Genomic DNA, 11,404 nt, shown 5'->3' with positions numbered 1-11,404 from the left:
CTGCATCAATGGGGATGAAGTGGAAATGGTCGAGAGCTTCAGGTTTCTAGATGTCCAGATCACCAACAACCTGTCTCAATCCCTCCACACAGACGCTATAGTTAAGAAAGCCCAGCAACACCTCTACTTCCTCAGGAGGCTAAGGAAATTTGGCATGTCTGCTACAACTCTCACCAACTTTCACAGATGCACCATAGAAAACATTCTTTCTGGTTGTGTCACAGCTTGGTATGGCTCCTGCTCCATCCAAAACTGCAAGAAACTACAAAGGGTCGTGAACGAAGCTAATATATGTGACAAAACAAATCAAATCACTGATTCTTTGGCCTCATTAGCAACAACTTGTATTTTTATAGTACCTTTTATGTAAGAAAACATCACAAGGAGCTTCACAGGAGTGTTGTGCGACACTAAGTCACAGAAGGAAATTAGGTCAAGCTTGATCAAAGGGAGGTTTTAAAAGAGTTTCTTAAAATAGGAAAGCGAGTTGGAGAAGTGCAAAAAGGGATTTTCAGAACTTCAGAGCCTCAACAACTGAAGGCACAGTCACCAACGATGGAGCAATTATAATTGGGAATGAACAAGAGGCTAGAATTAGAGGGGCACAGATATCGGAGGGCTGTGGGGGCTGGAGAAGATTAAAGTGATAGGGAGGGATAAGGCCATGGAGGTATTTGAAAACAAGGATGAGAATTTTAAAGTAAGGATGTTGCTGGAACCAGTGTAAGTCAATGAGCACAGAGATAATGTGGGAGATACAGGAAGGATATCAGAGGTAGGTTCTTTATAAAGAGAGTGGTTGGGGTGTGGAATGGACTGCCTGCAGTGATAGTGGAGTCAGACACTTTAGGAACATTTAAGCGGTTATTGGATAGGCACATGGAGCACACCAGGATGATAGGGAGTGGGATAGCTTGATCTTGGTTTCAGATAAAGCTCGGCACAACATCGTGGGCCGAAGGGCCTGTTCTGTGCTGTACTGTTCTATGTTCTATGTTCTATAATAGGTGAACAAGACTTGCTGCATGTTAAGACGCAGACAAATAGGTTTTGGATGGCTTCAGATGACTACTGATGGAATGTGCTCTTTATTTACATTATCAAAATCCCATCATAATTTTGATCACCTCTATTAAATCTCCCTTCACACTTCTTCGGTGCACACTTAGTTGATGGGCCGAATGACTTCCTTGTGCACTGCAAGGATTCTATGATTCTCTGTTTCAAAGGAGAACAATCCTAGCTTATCCAGTCTTTCCACATAACCAAAGCCCCTCATCCTTGGTACCATTCTACTAATGCAGTGATGGGCAACCTATCTTCAAAGGCTACTGAGTGGGCCACATGAGTGCCCTCCTTCCTCTCAGTGGGCTCCAGATTGAAATTAAGTTTGATCCCTCACCGTGATCCCATGAATAAGATTAAATACATTTAATACCTGCCGAGTATTTCATAATGAGCTATAGAAAATGCTTAATTATTTATATATTAATAAAACTATCAACTTCATATGGTAAAACCAAAATAAATATTTACACTTTGGATGGCAAATCCTCTTCCCTAAAAGGACATCAGTAAAGTAATTGGGTTTTTATGCCAATCCAATAGTTTCAGATTCTTTTTGAGTCACGTTTGCTGTGAATAACTATTTTTACCATTTGGTTTACCAGTCACACAGACAAAAATAATTTGCATCATTACAAAAAAGAAGGTAATGTGGACATTTAAGGAGAGATGTAGTTGCATTAAAAGCAGCTCAGAGAAGGTTTACTGGACTAATACTGGGAATGAGCAGGTTGTCTTATAAGGAAAGATTGGAGAGGTTAGGTTTGTATCCGTTAGAGTTTATAAGAGTAAGAGGTGACTTGATCAAAACCTTGAAGGCCCTGAGGGGTAATGGCAGAGTGGATGTAGAGAAGATGTTGCTTCTTGTGGGAGAATCTGGAATGAGGGGTCACGGTTTAAAAATAAGGGGTCACTCATTTAAGACAGAGGTTAGGAGAAATCTTCTCTCCCAGAGGGTCGTGAGTCTCTGGAAGTCTCTTTCTTAAAAGGCAGTGGAAGCAGAGTCTTTGAAGATTTTTAAAGGCAGAGGTAGATAGATTCTTGATTAACAAATGGATGAAAGATTAAGGGGGGTAGGCGGGAATGTAGGGTTGAGGTTACAATCAGAACAGCCATGATCTTATTGAATAGCAGAGCTGGTTGAAGGGGCCGAGTGGTCTACTCCTAATTCATATGGAAATCTGCGTGACTCACAAAGACCCTATCACAGACCTTCCCTTTAGTTCTTTTTGCCATCCTCACCCCTCTCACTTGCTGAACACCGATTTACATTTCTAACCTTTTCCCAGTTCAGATGAAGAGCCGTGGACTTGAAATGTTACCAGACCTGCTGGGCATTTCCAGCATTTCCTGTTTCGTACCAAAAGCAAAGCACACTGCTTCACCCTTCACTTCACCTCTGACCTAAACCATGCCAATCCCTCCAGGAATCTACAAGATGCACTGCTCATTCAACAATATCTTCCAATGCCACAATCTCTACCACCTAGATTCAAATAACAAGAACTGCAGGCACATGGGAACACCCCACCTGCAAGTCCTAACCATCCCCCCCCCCCCCCCCCCCCCCCCCCAAGTCACAAACCATCCAGTCTTGGAACTGTATCACCCCTTCACTATCTCTGGGTCAAAATCCTGGAACTCCCACCTTAACAGCACTATAGGCGTCCCTCCACCACATGCACTGCCAGCTCTGAGAAGGCAACTCACCATCACTTTATCAAGGGCAGTTAGGGATGGGCAATAAATGTTGGTCTTGCCAGTGACACCTGCCCTCCATGAATAAATTCAGCCTCTGGAATTATATTTTTAAACCTGTACTTTTGGTAAATTGTCCGAAATACCTTCTACCCTCTGCTTGGAATTATCCAAAAAATTCCTCCTTTTCAAGTATTTCCAAATTCTCTTTTGGAAGTTATTATTGAATCTGTTTGAGGCAGTGAATTCCACGTCAGGACTATCTTGACAAAAAGATTCCCCTCAAACCCATCCCCCGGTTCTTTCGCCGATTATCTTCATTCAAAACATAAAACCAGCCCCAATATCTGAATAACCACGATAAACTTGAATAATTCTTAATTAGGTTTGGGAACCTAAAAAAGTTTGGAGAACAACCCCAGTTTACCCAAATAATAATTCTTATTATTATAAATTCCATTTATAAAGGTGGGGTTTCCAGCCACTGTGAATGTTCTTGAATTATGCAGAAAACTTTTTTTAAATACAAAAATCAAAATATTCCAGTCTTAATGGTCGGTTTGAAAATAAGAGGAATACGTGGAATTGTAAATTAAACTGTTAACAGAAGAGAAAATAAATCTGATTTTTTTTTAGGTTTGTAATGGAGTTGCGATAAAGTAGGAACCGGGTCCTGAAAAGGATACAAGACAATCGATTCACTGTTCAATCTGTTACAGGATCGGGGTTAAAATTAACAGGTGGTTGCTAATATTCTGGGGCATTAGCGTACTCAATGCATTTACAGATTCAGTAAGTTAACAGTGTGTACTGAAAGAGATGCAAAAAAAAACCCCCTTCAGATTTAACACATTTTTTCTTTTAGTTGAAATAAAGGCGATGCTTGAATTGATGCATTATGCAAATGAGCCGCCGGTGAAATTACCAAACTTGTTTATGAAACTAACAGAACGCCCAATTAATTCTCCACAATATCCTTAAAAAAACATCCGCTGAAATTTATCCTTAGATCTGTGATCACCAGGAAAAAAATAGAGAAAAGAGCGTGTACCTGTGCAAACAAAGTCGTAGGTCTCTTACAAACCTTTTCCCTTTTTTTGCCACTGGACTGTCCCCGCTCCCGATTCAGCAACCAGACACTTTTGAAGGAACAAGGAACTTTTATTTCAATCTCCTCCTTGCTGACGTTAGCCGAGTGAAAGGTTACACCTGTCCTCGTTCTATGACTTGCATTTATATAGCGTCTTTAAAGTAGTTATATATCCCAAGGCAATTATCAGACGATCATTCACCCCTTCACCTCCTCCCCCCCCCCCCCTCGTCACATGATTTTTTCGGCTTTCAGAGCGTCTTCAAGAATGGGAGATAGGTGGCAATGGCCAAAAGTTTACTTCGGGAATTCCTGAGTTTAGTCCCTCAAACAGCTCAAGACAAGGCTGATAAAAGTGGCGCAAAAGAAGTTGGGGATGGACAAGAGGTCAGGGTTTATTTTTCTTCATTAGGGGGACGTGAGAGTCGCTGGCTGGCCAGCATTTATTGCCCATCCCTAGTTGCCTTTGAGAAGGTGGTGGTGAGCCGCCTTCTTGAATCGCTGCAGTCCATGTGCTGTGGGCTGACCCACAATGCCATTAGGGAGGGAATTCCAGGATTTTGATCCAGCGACTGCGAAGGATCGGCGATATATTTCCAAGTCAGGATGGTAGGGTTGGAGCTATTCAGAGGGTTCTAGAGCTGGAGAAGGTTACAGAGGTAGGGAGGGGTGAGGCTGTGGATGGAATTTGAGTAGCAGTTGCTTCACTGCCCTTGGGTCAAATTCTTGGAATTCATTCCCTAACAGCACAATGGGTGTACTTACACCTCAGGGACAGCAGTGGTTCAAGAAGGTAGCTCACCACCATCTTCTGAAGGGCAACTAGGGATAGGCAATAAATGCCGGCTTAGCCAGCAATGCCCATGTCCCATCAACAAATTTTTAAAAATCTAGGATGAGAATTTTAAAATCAAGAATTGCTGGATTGGGAATCAGCACAGGTCAGTCAGAACAAGAGTGAAAAGGAGTTGGTTTTGATTTGATTTATTATTGTCACATGTATTGGTATGGCAGAGTCATCAGGAGTATAGAAACACAGAGGGACCTCGGTGTGCAAGTCCACAAATCCTTGAAGGTGGCAACACAGGTGGAGAAGGTGGTGAAGAAGGCATATGGTATGCTTGCCTTTATAGGACGGGGTATAGAGTATAAAAGCTGGAGTCTGATGATGCAGCTGTATAGAACGCTGGTTAGGCCACATTTGGAGTACTGTGTCCAGTTCTGGTCGCCGCACTACCAGAAGGACGTGGAGGCATTGGAGAGAGTGCAGAGAAGGTTTACCAGGATGTTGCCTGGTATGGAGGGTCTTACCTATGAGGAGAGATTGGGTAGACTGGGGTTGTTCTCCTTGGAAAGACGGAGAATGAGGGGAGATCTAATAGAGGTATACAAGATTATGAAGGGTATAGATAGGGTGAACAGTGGGAAGCTTTTTCCCAGGTCGGAGGTGACGATCACGAGGGGTCACGGGCTCAAGCTGAGAGGGGCGAAGTATAACTCAGACATCAGAGGGACGTTTTTTACACAGAGGGTGGTGGGGGCCTGGAATGCGCTGCCAAGTAGGGTGGTGCAGGCAGGCACGCTGACATCGTTTAAGACTTACCTGGATAGTCACATGAGCAGCCTGGGAATGGAGGGATACAAATGATTGGTCTAGTTGGACCAAGGAGCGGCACAGGCTTGGAGGGCCGAAGGGCCTGTTTCCTGTGCTGTACTGTTCTTTGTTTGTTCTTTGTATACAGTGAAAAGTATTGTTTCTGCGCACTATGCAGACAAAGCATATCATTCATAGAGTACATAGGGGAGAAGGAAAGGAGAGGGTGCAGAATATAATGTTATACTCATAGCTAGGATGTAGAGAAAGATCAGCTTAATATAAGGTTGGTCCATTCAAAAGTCTGATGGCAGCAGGGAAGAAGCTGTTCTTGCGTTGGTTGGTATGTGCTCTCAGACCTTTGTATCTTTTCCTGATGGAAGAAGGTGGAAGAGAGTATATCTGGGGGGCGTGGGGTCCTTGAATATGCTGGCTGCTTTTCCGAGGCAGCGGGAAGTGTAGACGGAGTCAGTGGATGGGAGACTGGTTTGCATGATGGACTGGGCTACATTCACAACCCCTTTTGGTTTCTTGCAGTCTTGGTCAGAGCAGGAGCCATACGAATCTGTGATACATCTGGTATAGATGCTTTCTATGGTGCATCTGTAAAAATTGGTGAGAGTCATAGTTGACCTGCTGAAAATCTTAGCCTCCTGAGAAAGTAGAAGTGTTGGTGGGCTTTCTTAACTATAGCATTGGCATGGAGGGACTGGGATAGTGACAGTTTTTGGTGATTTGGACACCTAGAAACTTGAAGCTCTTGACCATTTCCACTTCATCCCCATTGATGTAGACAGGGGCATGTCCTCCATTATGCTTCCTGAAGTCAATGACTCCTTCATTTTACTGACATTGAGGGAGAGATTATGGGTATGAGCTAGGGTAAGAGAAGCAGAACTTTGGATGGGCTAAAGTTCACAGATGGGAGTAATGGGAATAGTTGGGTTTAAAGATAACAAAAGCAGAATAAATTGTTTGCTTTCCAATCTGCACTTGAAGGTGGACTAAACAAAACAGGGTATATGAGATTGGATGTGTTGGGATTGTAAGTTTTAATGAACTTTCCTTTAATGTCTCCGTATAATATCAGAGCTCCATTCACACTTCCACCCAAACTACAACCAACTCAATTGAAGGCTTCTATTGTCCCACTGGATGTATGTGTGGATTCTCATTCAACATGATGTCCAGTCCAAACAGGTTGAGGTGCAAATCTAACTGGGACTGTTAGATCCCAAGCACTGACATACGAACATCTGTACATACAAATTAGGAGCAGGAGGGCATTCGGCCCCTTGAACCTGCTCTAAGATCATGACTGATCTGATTGTGGCCTTTATTTCCTGTCTATCCTCCCTTACTCTTTGACTCCCTCATCAGTCCAGAATCAGTCTAACTCAGCGTACACTGCTCTACGGATCCCACAGACTACCAACCCTCAGCGCAAACCATTTCTCCACATTTCTGTTTTATCACCAGGTATTGTCTCCTTAATCATTTATTGTCACTTTAATCCATTCACCATCTTCATTTCAACAATGGGAGTGAATTGCTGGAAGGGCTTATCGTCTACAGAGCTACAGAAAGATTTGTTTTAATTCGTTGCATATGGGCATCACTGGCTGGGCCGGCAATTATTGTCCATCCCTAATTGCCCTTGAACTGAATGCCCCCTCTCACACTCTCCTTCCTCACGTCCCTTTATTCTGTCACACCCCCTTACACCCTCTCACGCTCTTCCCTTCCTCACATCCCTTTATTCTGTCACGCCCCCTCACGCTCTCTCAACCCCTCATGTTCTCTCATACCCCCCTCCACAGTCTCTCCCTCTCACAATCTCTACCCCACCCACACTCTCTTCCCCCTCACACTTTGTCTGTCTGTCTCCAATCACTCAAACTCCAGTAGGCCCCTTTCCTGCTCCAGCTTGCTTGAGGTGCATTCTGGCTGCCTCATGCTCCATTCCAGCCTGCCTGGGCTCCACTCCGCACACCTGGGCCCATTCCTGTGGCTTCAGCTACCCAGCACCTCAGCCCTCTGCTGCCTAGGCCTTGGCTAGGTTCACTAGTGAGCCTGCAAACATGGGAAATGAAGCAACCTGTGATTGGAGGATCAACTGCATGCAGATTCTTAAATTCAAACGTAACTGCTTAACCGTCATTTTGAAAACCAGCTTGGCGGGTTGGGGGGGTGCTGCTGCGGAGAGAGGGGCTTTGAGGGCTATAGCCAGCCCCTCAGGCCCCATGTTGGAAAGACTATAATTGCCCATGGTAATAAATTTGTGCAGAAAGCAATACAAGTGCTTATAACCATGTAAGGTATAACATTGTTGCATTGACTATTTGAAGTGAAAGTTACCTTTTTACTTGATATCTTTGATGTTTAAATGAGATTGATTTTAGTTGGTTCGTCACGGTAAAAAGTTAAATCTCATTCATTGTTTTTCTTTCTATTTAGTGGAGATTTCTTTCTTTTAAAAGTTATCAGTCTCTACTGGGCAGCACAGTGGTTAACACTGCTGCCGCTCAGCACCAGGGACCCAGGTTTGATTCTGGCCTTGAGTGACTATGTGGGGTTTGCACATTTTCCCAGTGTCAGTGTGGGTTTGCTCCGGTTTCCTCCCACAGTCCAAAGATGTGCAGGTTTGGTGGATTGGCCATGGTAAATATGTGGGGTTATGGGGATAGGGCAGACAGAAGCGCCTAGGTGGGATGCTTTATCAAAGAGTCGTTGCAGACTTGATGGGCCGGGTGACCTCTTTCTGCACTGTAGAGATTCTATACTAACAGAACCTTTTTTTGTATAAAAATATAATTCCTCACAATTATTCATGTTGAAATTCTTGCTGATTACGTGTCAATTCTGCAGGTTGATTAACGTCCTCTTTAATGTGTTGTAATCCTTCTCAGTATTAGTTATCTTGCCCAACTCGCTGCTGTTCACAAATTTAGGATGTGTTTTTTTAACTCCAAATCTAAATTGCTCATTGCAAACTGTGAACAATGAATCCCTGTGGAATCCTCACTTCCCGCCACTCTGAATACACGTCCTTTTCCCCTACTCACTGTTTTCTGTCTTGAAATCAGCTCACATTCCATCCTGCTACTTGTCTCTGACACCGCATGCTCTGACCTTAATCACTAATCTATTATGACGCTATGCACGATACGTTACGACTTCAAATGTAAGGAAAGTTTATTCAATTGCAGTGATTGTAGGCAACACAAAATATATAAAGAACCAGATCGAGAAAATCTGCACCTGACCATCCCTTACCCCTGTAAGTGACCCCTGACATCCACCTCCGTCTGTGTTTCCAAAGTGAAAAACCTACAAGATTAAAAAAATTAAACTTTGGAATGTAAAATATTAAAGATTTACATTTAGTTGTCGAGGTGAGATCAGATGTCTGCTTGTTAAATTGTAAAATCTGGCATTGTGACATATCTGAGAGGGTTTAAATTATTCCATTTAAATCCAGGCCATTATAATTTACCACCTCCTGTGAAAACCAGCAGAGGGTAGTTTACAGACACACCAGGTTCTAAGGCTCTTGTAAAGTTAAAGCAGCTCACGAGAATAACACAATATCAGGCACATTTTCAACAAATCGCTCACATCATTGGGTTGAGATTAAACTCTGTCAGTGCTGGCCCAGTCACTGTGGTTATACTGAGGTCGTGATGTGGAGATGCCGGCGTTGAACTGGGGTAAACACAGTAAGAAGTCTCACAACACCAGGTTAAAGTCCAACAGGTTTATTTGGTAGATTTGGGGAACACTTAAGTGGTCACGGGCATCTGGCCTCTGATCCTCGGGCAAGCGCTCTCCAAGGCGGCCCCCACGACAACGCAGAGTCGCGCAGCAGACTGCTCTGCTCGGCGACTCTGCATTGTCGTGTGTCGTGGGGGCCGCCTTGGAGAGCTCTTGCCCGAGGATCGGAGGCCGGATGCCTGTGACCGCTGAAGTGTTCCCCAAATCTACCAAATAAACCTATTGGACTTTAACCTGGTGTTGTGAGACTTCTTACTGTGTTATACTGAGGTATAGGACTGAATGTCCTTCTGAATGATTGTTTGAACCAGTCTCCCCATCACTGGCTAAATTTTCCCGTTCTGACTTTGTTGGCTAGATGTTTCCGTGTGGGAGCAGAGTATTGCCTTTTGGAATGGTTGAAAGCACCATCAAAATCCTTGCCAATACCTAGGGTTACCAACTCTAGGTTGGATGTAGTTTTCTCGACTTCTCAATATTAATAAACAAAAGATATTTAAAGAAATAAATAAGAGATTTTTAAAAAAAAATTTTTTTTGGGAGATGCTTCTACAATTTTGTTCACCTTGTGCATCCCCCCACCCCCAGATTCTGTCGGCAGTACTGTCTAGGTGATTAATCTATAATTGCTGGAGACTCCAGGCCAATCCTGGAGAGTTGGCAACCCAATCTAACCCCCCACAACACAAAATATTGAGGGGGGAGAGGTGTGGTGCACTTTGCTCCGAGTAACAGCAGGAAGAGACATGGGAGGATGAAATGGGGAAAATATTTCACCAACAAGTACAACCATGTGACAGAGGAACATAATTTTGGCCAGAAACAATAGAGTTGGATATATAAAATACTATCAAATGAGTCACAAAATATCCGAGTACACTTGAAGCTAAACAAGTTTTGTTTAAAACATTATTTGACAAGTTAGAAATTCGAGTCCATTTCAGCTGATCGGAATTGTTAAGTCATGTCCTTTGCTGTGAAACATCTGGGCAGTGCAGCATTAAACTGGTTTAAGAACGAACACCACATCATCCAGAACATAGTGGTCATTGTACAGGTCCCCTTCGCACAGATATGGGAGGCGGGTGAAGGTTTCGATGGCAAAGCCCACCTTGCTGAACACGTTGTCACTAAAACTGGCCACTTGCTCTTCCCACGTCTCTCCCGTTACCTCCAAATATTCCGACGGTTTCTCCCACTTACCACCTAGAAAAAAAGTTAAAAATGTAAAATCAAGCAGATGCAGTAAACTGGGTCAAAATCCTGGAACTCCCTTCTTAACAGCACTGAGGGTGTTCCTACAACACATGGACTGCAACAGTTCAAGTTCTCCACCACCTTCTCAAGGACAATTAGGGATGGGCAATAAATGTTGTCCTAGTCAGCAACACCCACATCCCGTGACTGAATTAGAAAAATGAACTAGTGTTTCCAATTATCTCCCAACTCAGTTTAACCCGTTCTATAAATGCCAGCGACCCTCACTAGAGTTGCCATTCCTCACCAGTGATCACAGGAAGTAAAGGTTGTTGTGGGCTATTCAGCCTTGGGAGACACCATATCTTGCTGGGAGAGGAGTGTCAGGAGGCTGATTCTTGTGTCAGGGTTTAGAATTATGAAGAAAGACTGGAGAGACCTGGTCTCAGCCAGAAAAGGGAGAGGCTGGGGGTAGTACTCTAGTTAAGGGTACTGGAAAAAGTTATCTTATCTCAAAGTAAACCGAGTGTAGATCCAAAGATCCTTGACAAAGATCGATTGGCCATTCTAAATTGCCTTAGTGTCTCAAGATATGTAGGCTAGGGGGATTAGTGGGGTAAATACCTGGGGTTGTAAGGATAGGGCCTGGGTAAGATGCTCTGTTGGAGAGTCAGTGCTGACTTGATGGGCCAAATGGCCTCCGTCTGCACTGTAGGGAGTCTATGATTAGGATATGGGCCATGGAGTCGAACTAGTGCAAAGGAAAATTTAGGACTGAGAAGACACAAAGAGTGGTCAACGTATGGAATGGACTCTAAATGGAGGCAGGAAACTGGGAATCATTTAAGAAACAACTAGATATTTCTCATGCAGAGTTGGGTTGCTCTAGATGGATAGTATGAAGATGGGCTGAATAACCTTCCTCATCTGCCATTAACTGGTCATCTTGTGACGATTGGGTCCAGTTGCAATTCTCTCCGTAGTGG

General features: G+C 43.7%; 1 protein-coding gene across 2 annotated transcripts in view; it reads right to left on the bottom strand.

The window, feature by feature from the left end:
* Positions 1–8,626: 8,626 nt before the first annotated feature.
* Positions 8,627–11,404, bottom strand: part of mettl9 (methyltransferase 9, His-X-His N1-histidine) — a 31,439-nt gene continuing 28,661 nt past the window's right edge. The window contains exon 5 of one of the 2 annotated variants that reach the window (XM_078240595.1): positions 8,627–10,427. In XM_078240595.1, the coding sequence (XP_078096721.1) occupies positions 10,222–10,427 (206 nt within the window). In that variant the 3' untranslated portion in view covers positions 8,627–10,221. The remainder of the gene's footprint in view (positions 10,428–11,404) is intronic. The other variant, XM_078240596.1, reaches the window with a different exon arrangement.

This window comes from Mustelus asterias, chromosome 23 (genome assembly GCF_964213995.1).
Source record: "Mustelus asterias chromosome 23, sMusAst1.hap1.1, whole genome shotgun sequence".
In the NCBI taxonomy this organism is placed as follows: Eukaryota; Metazoa; Chordata; class Chondrichthyes; order Carcharhiniformes; family Triakidae; genus Mustelus; species Mustelus asterias.
This window is presented reverse-complemented; position numbering and strand designations above follow the sequence as displayed.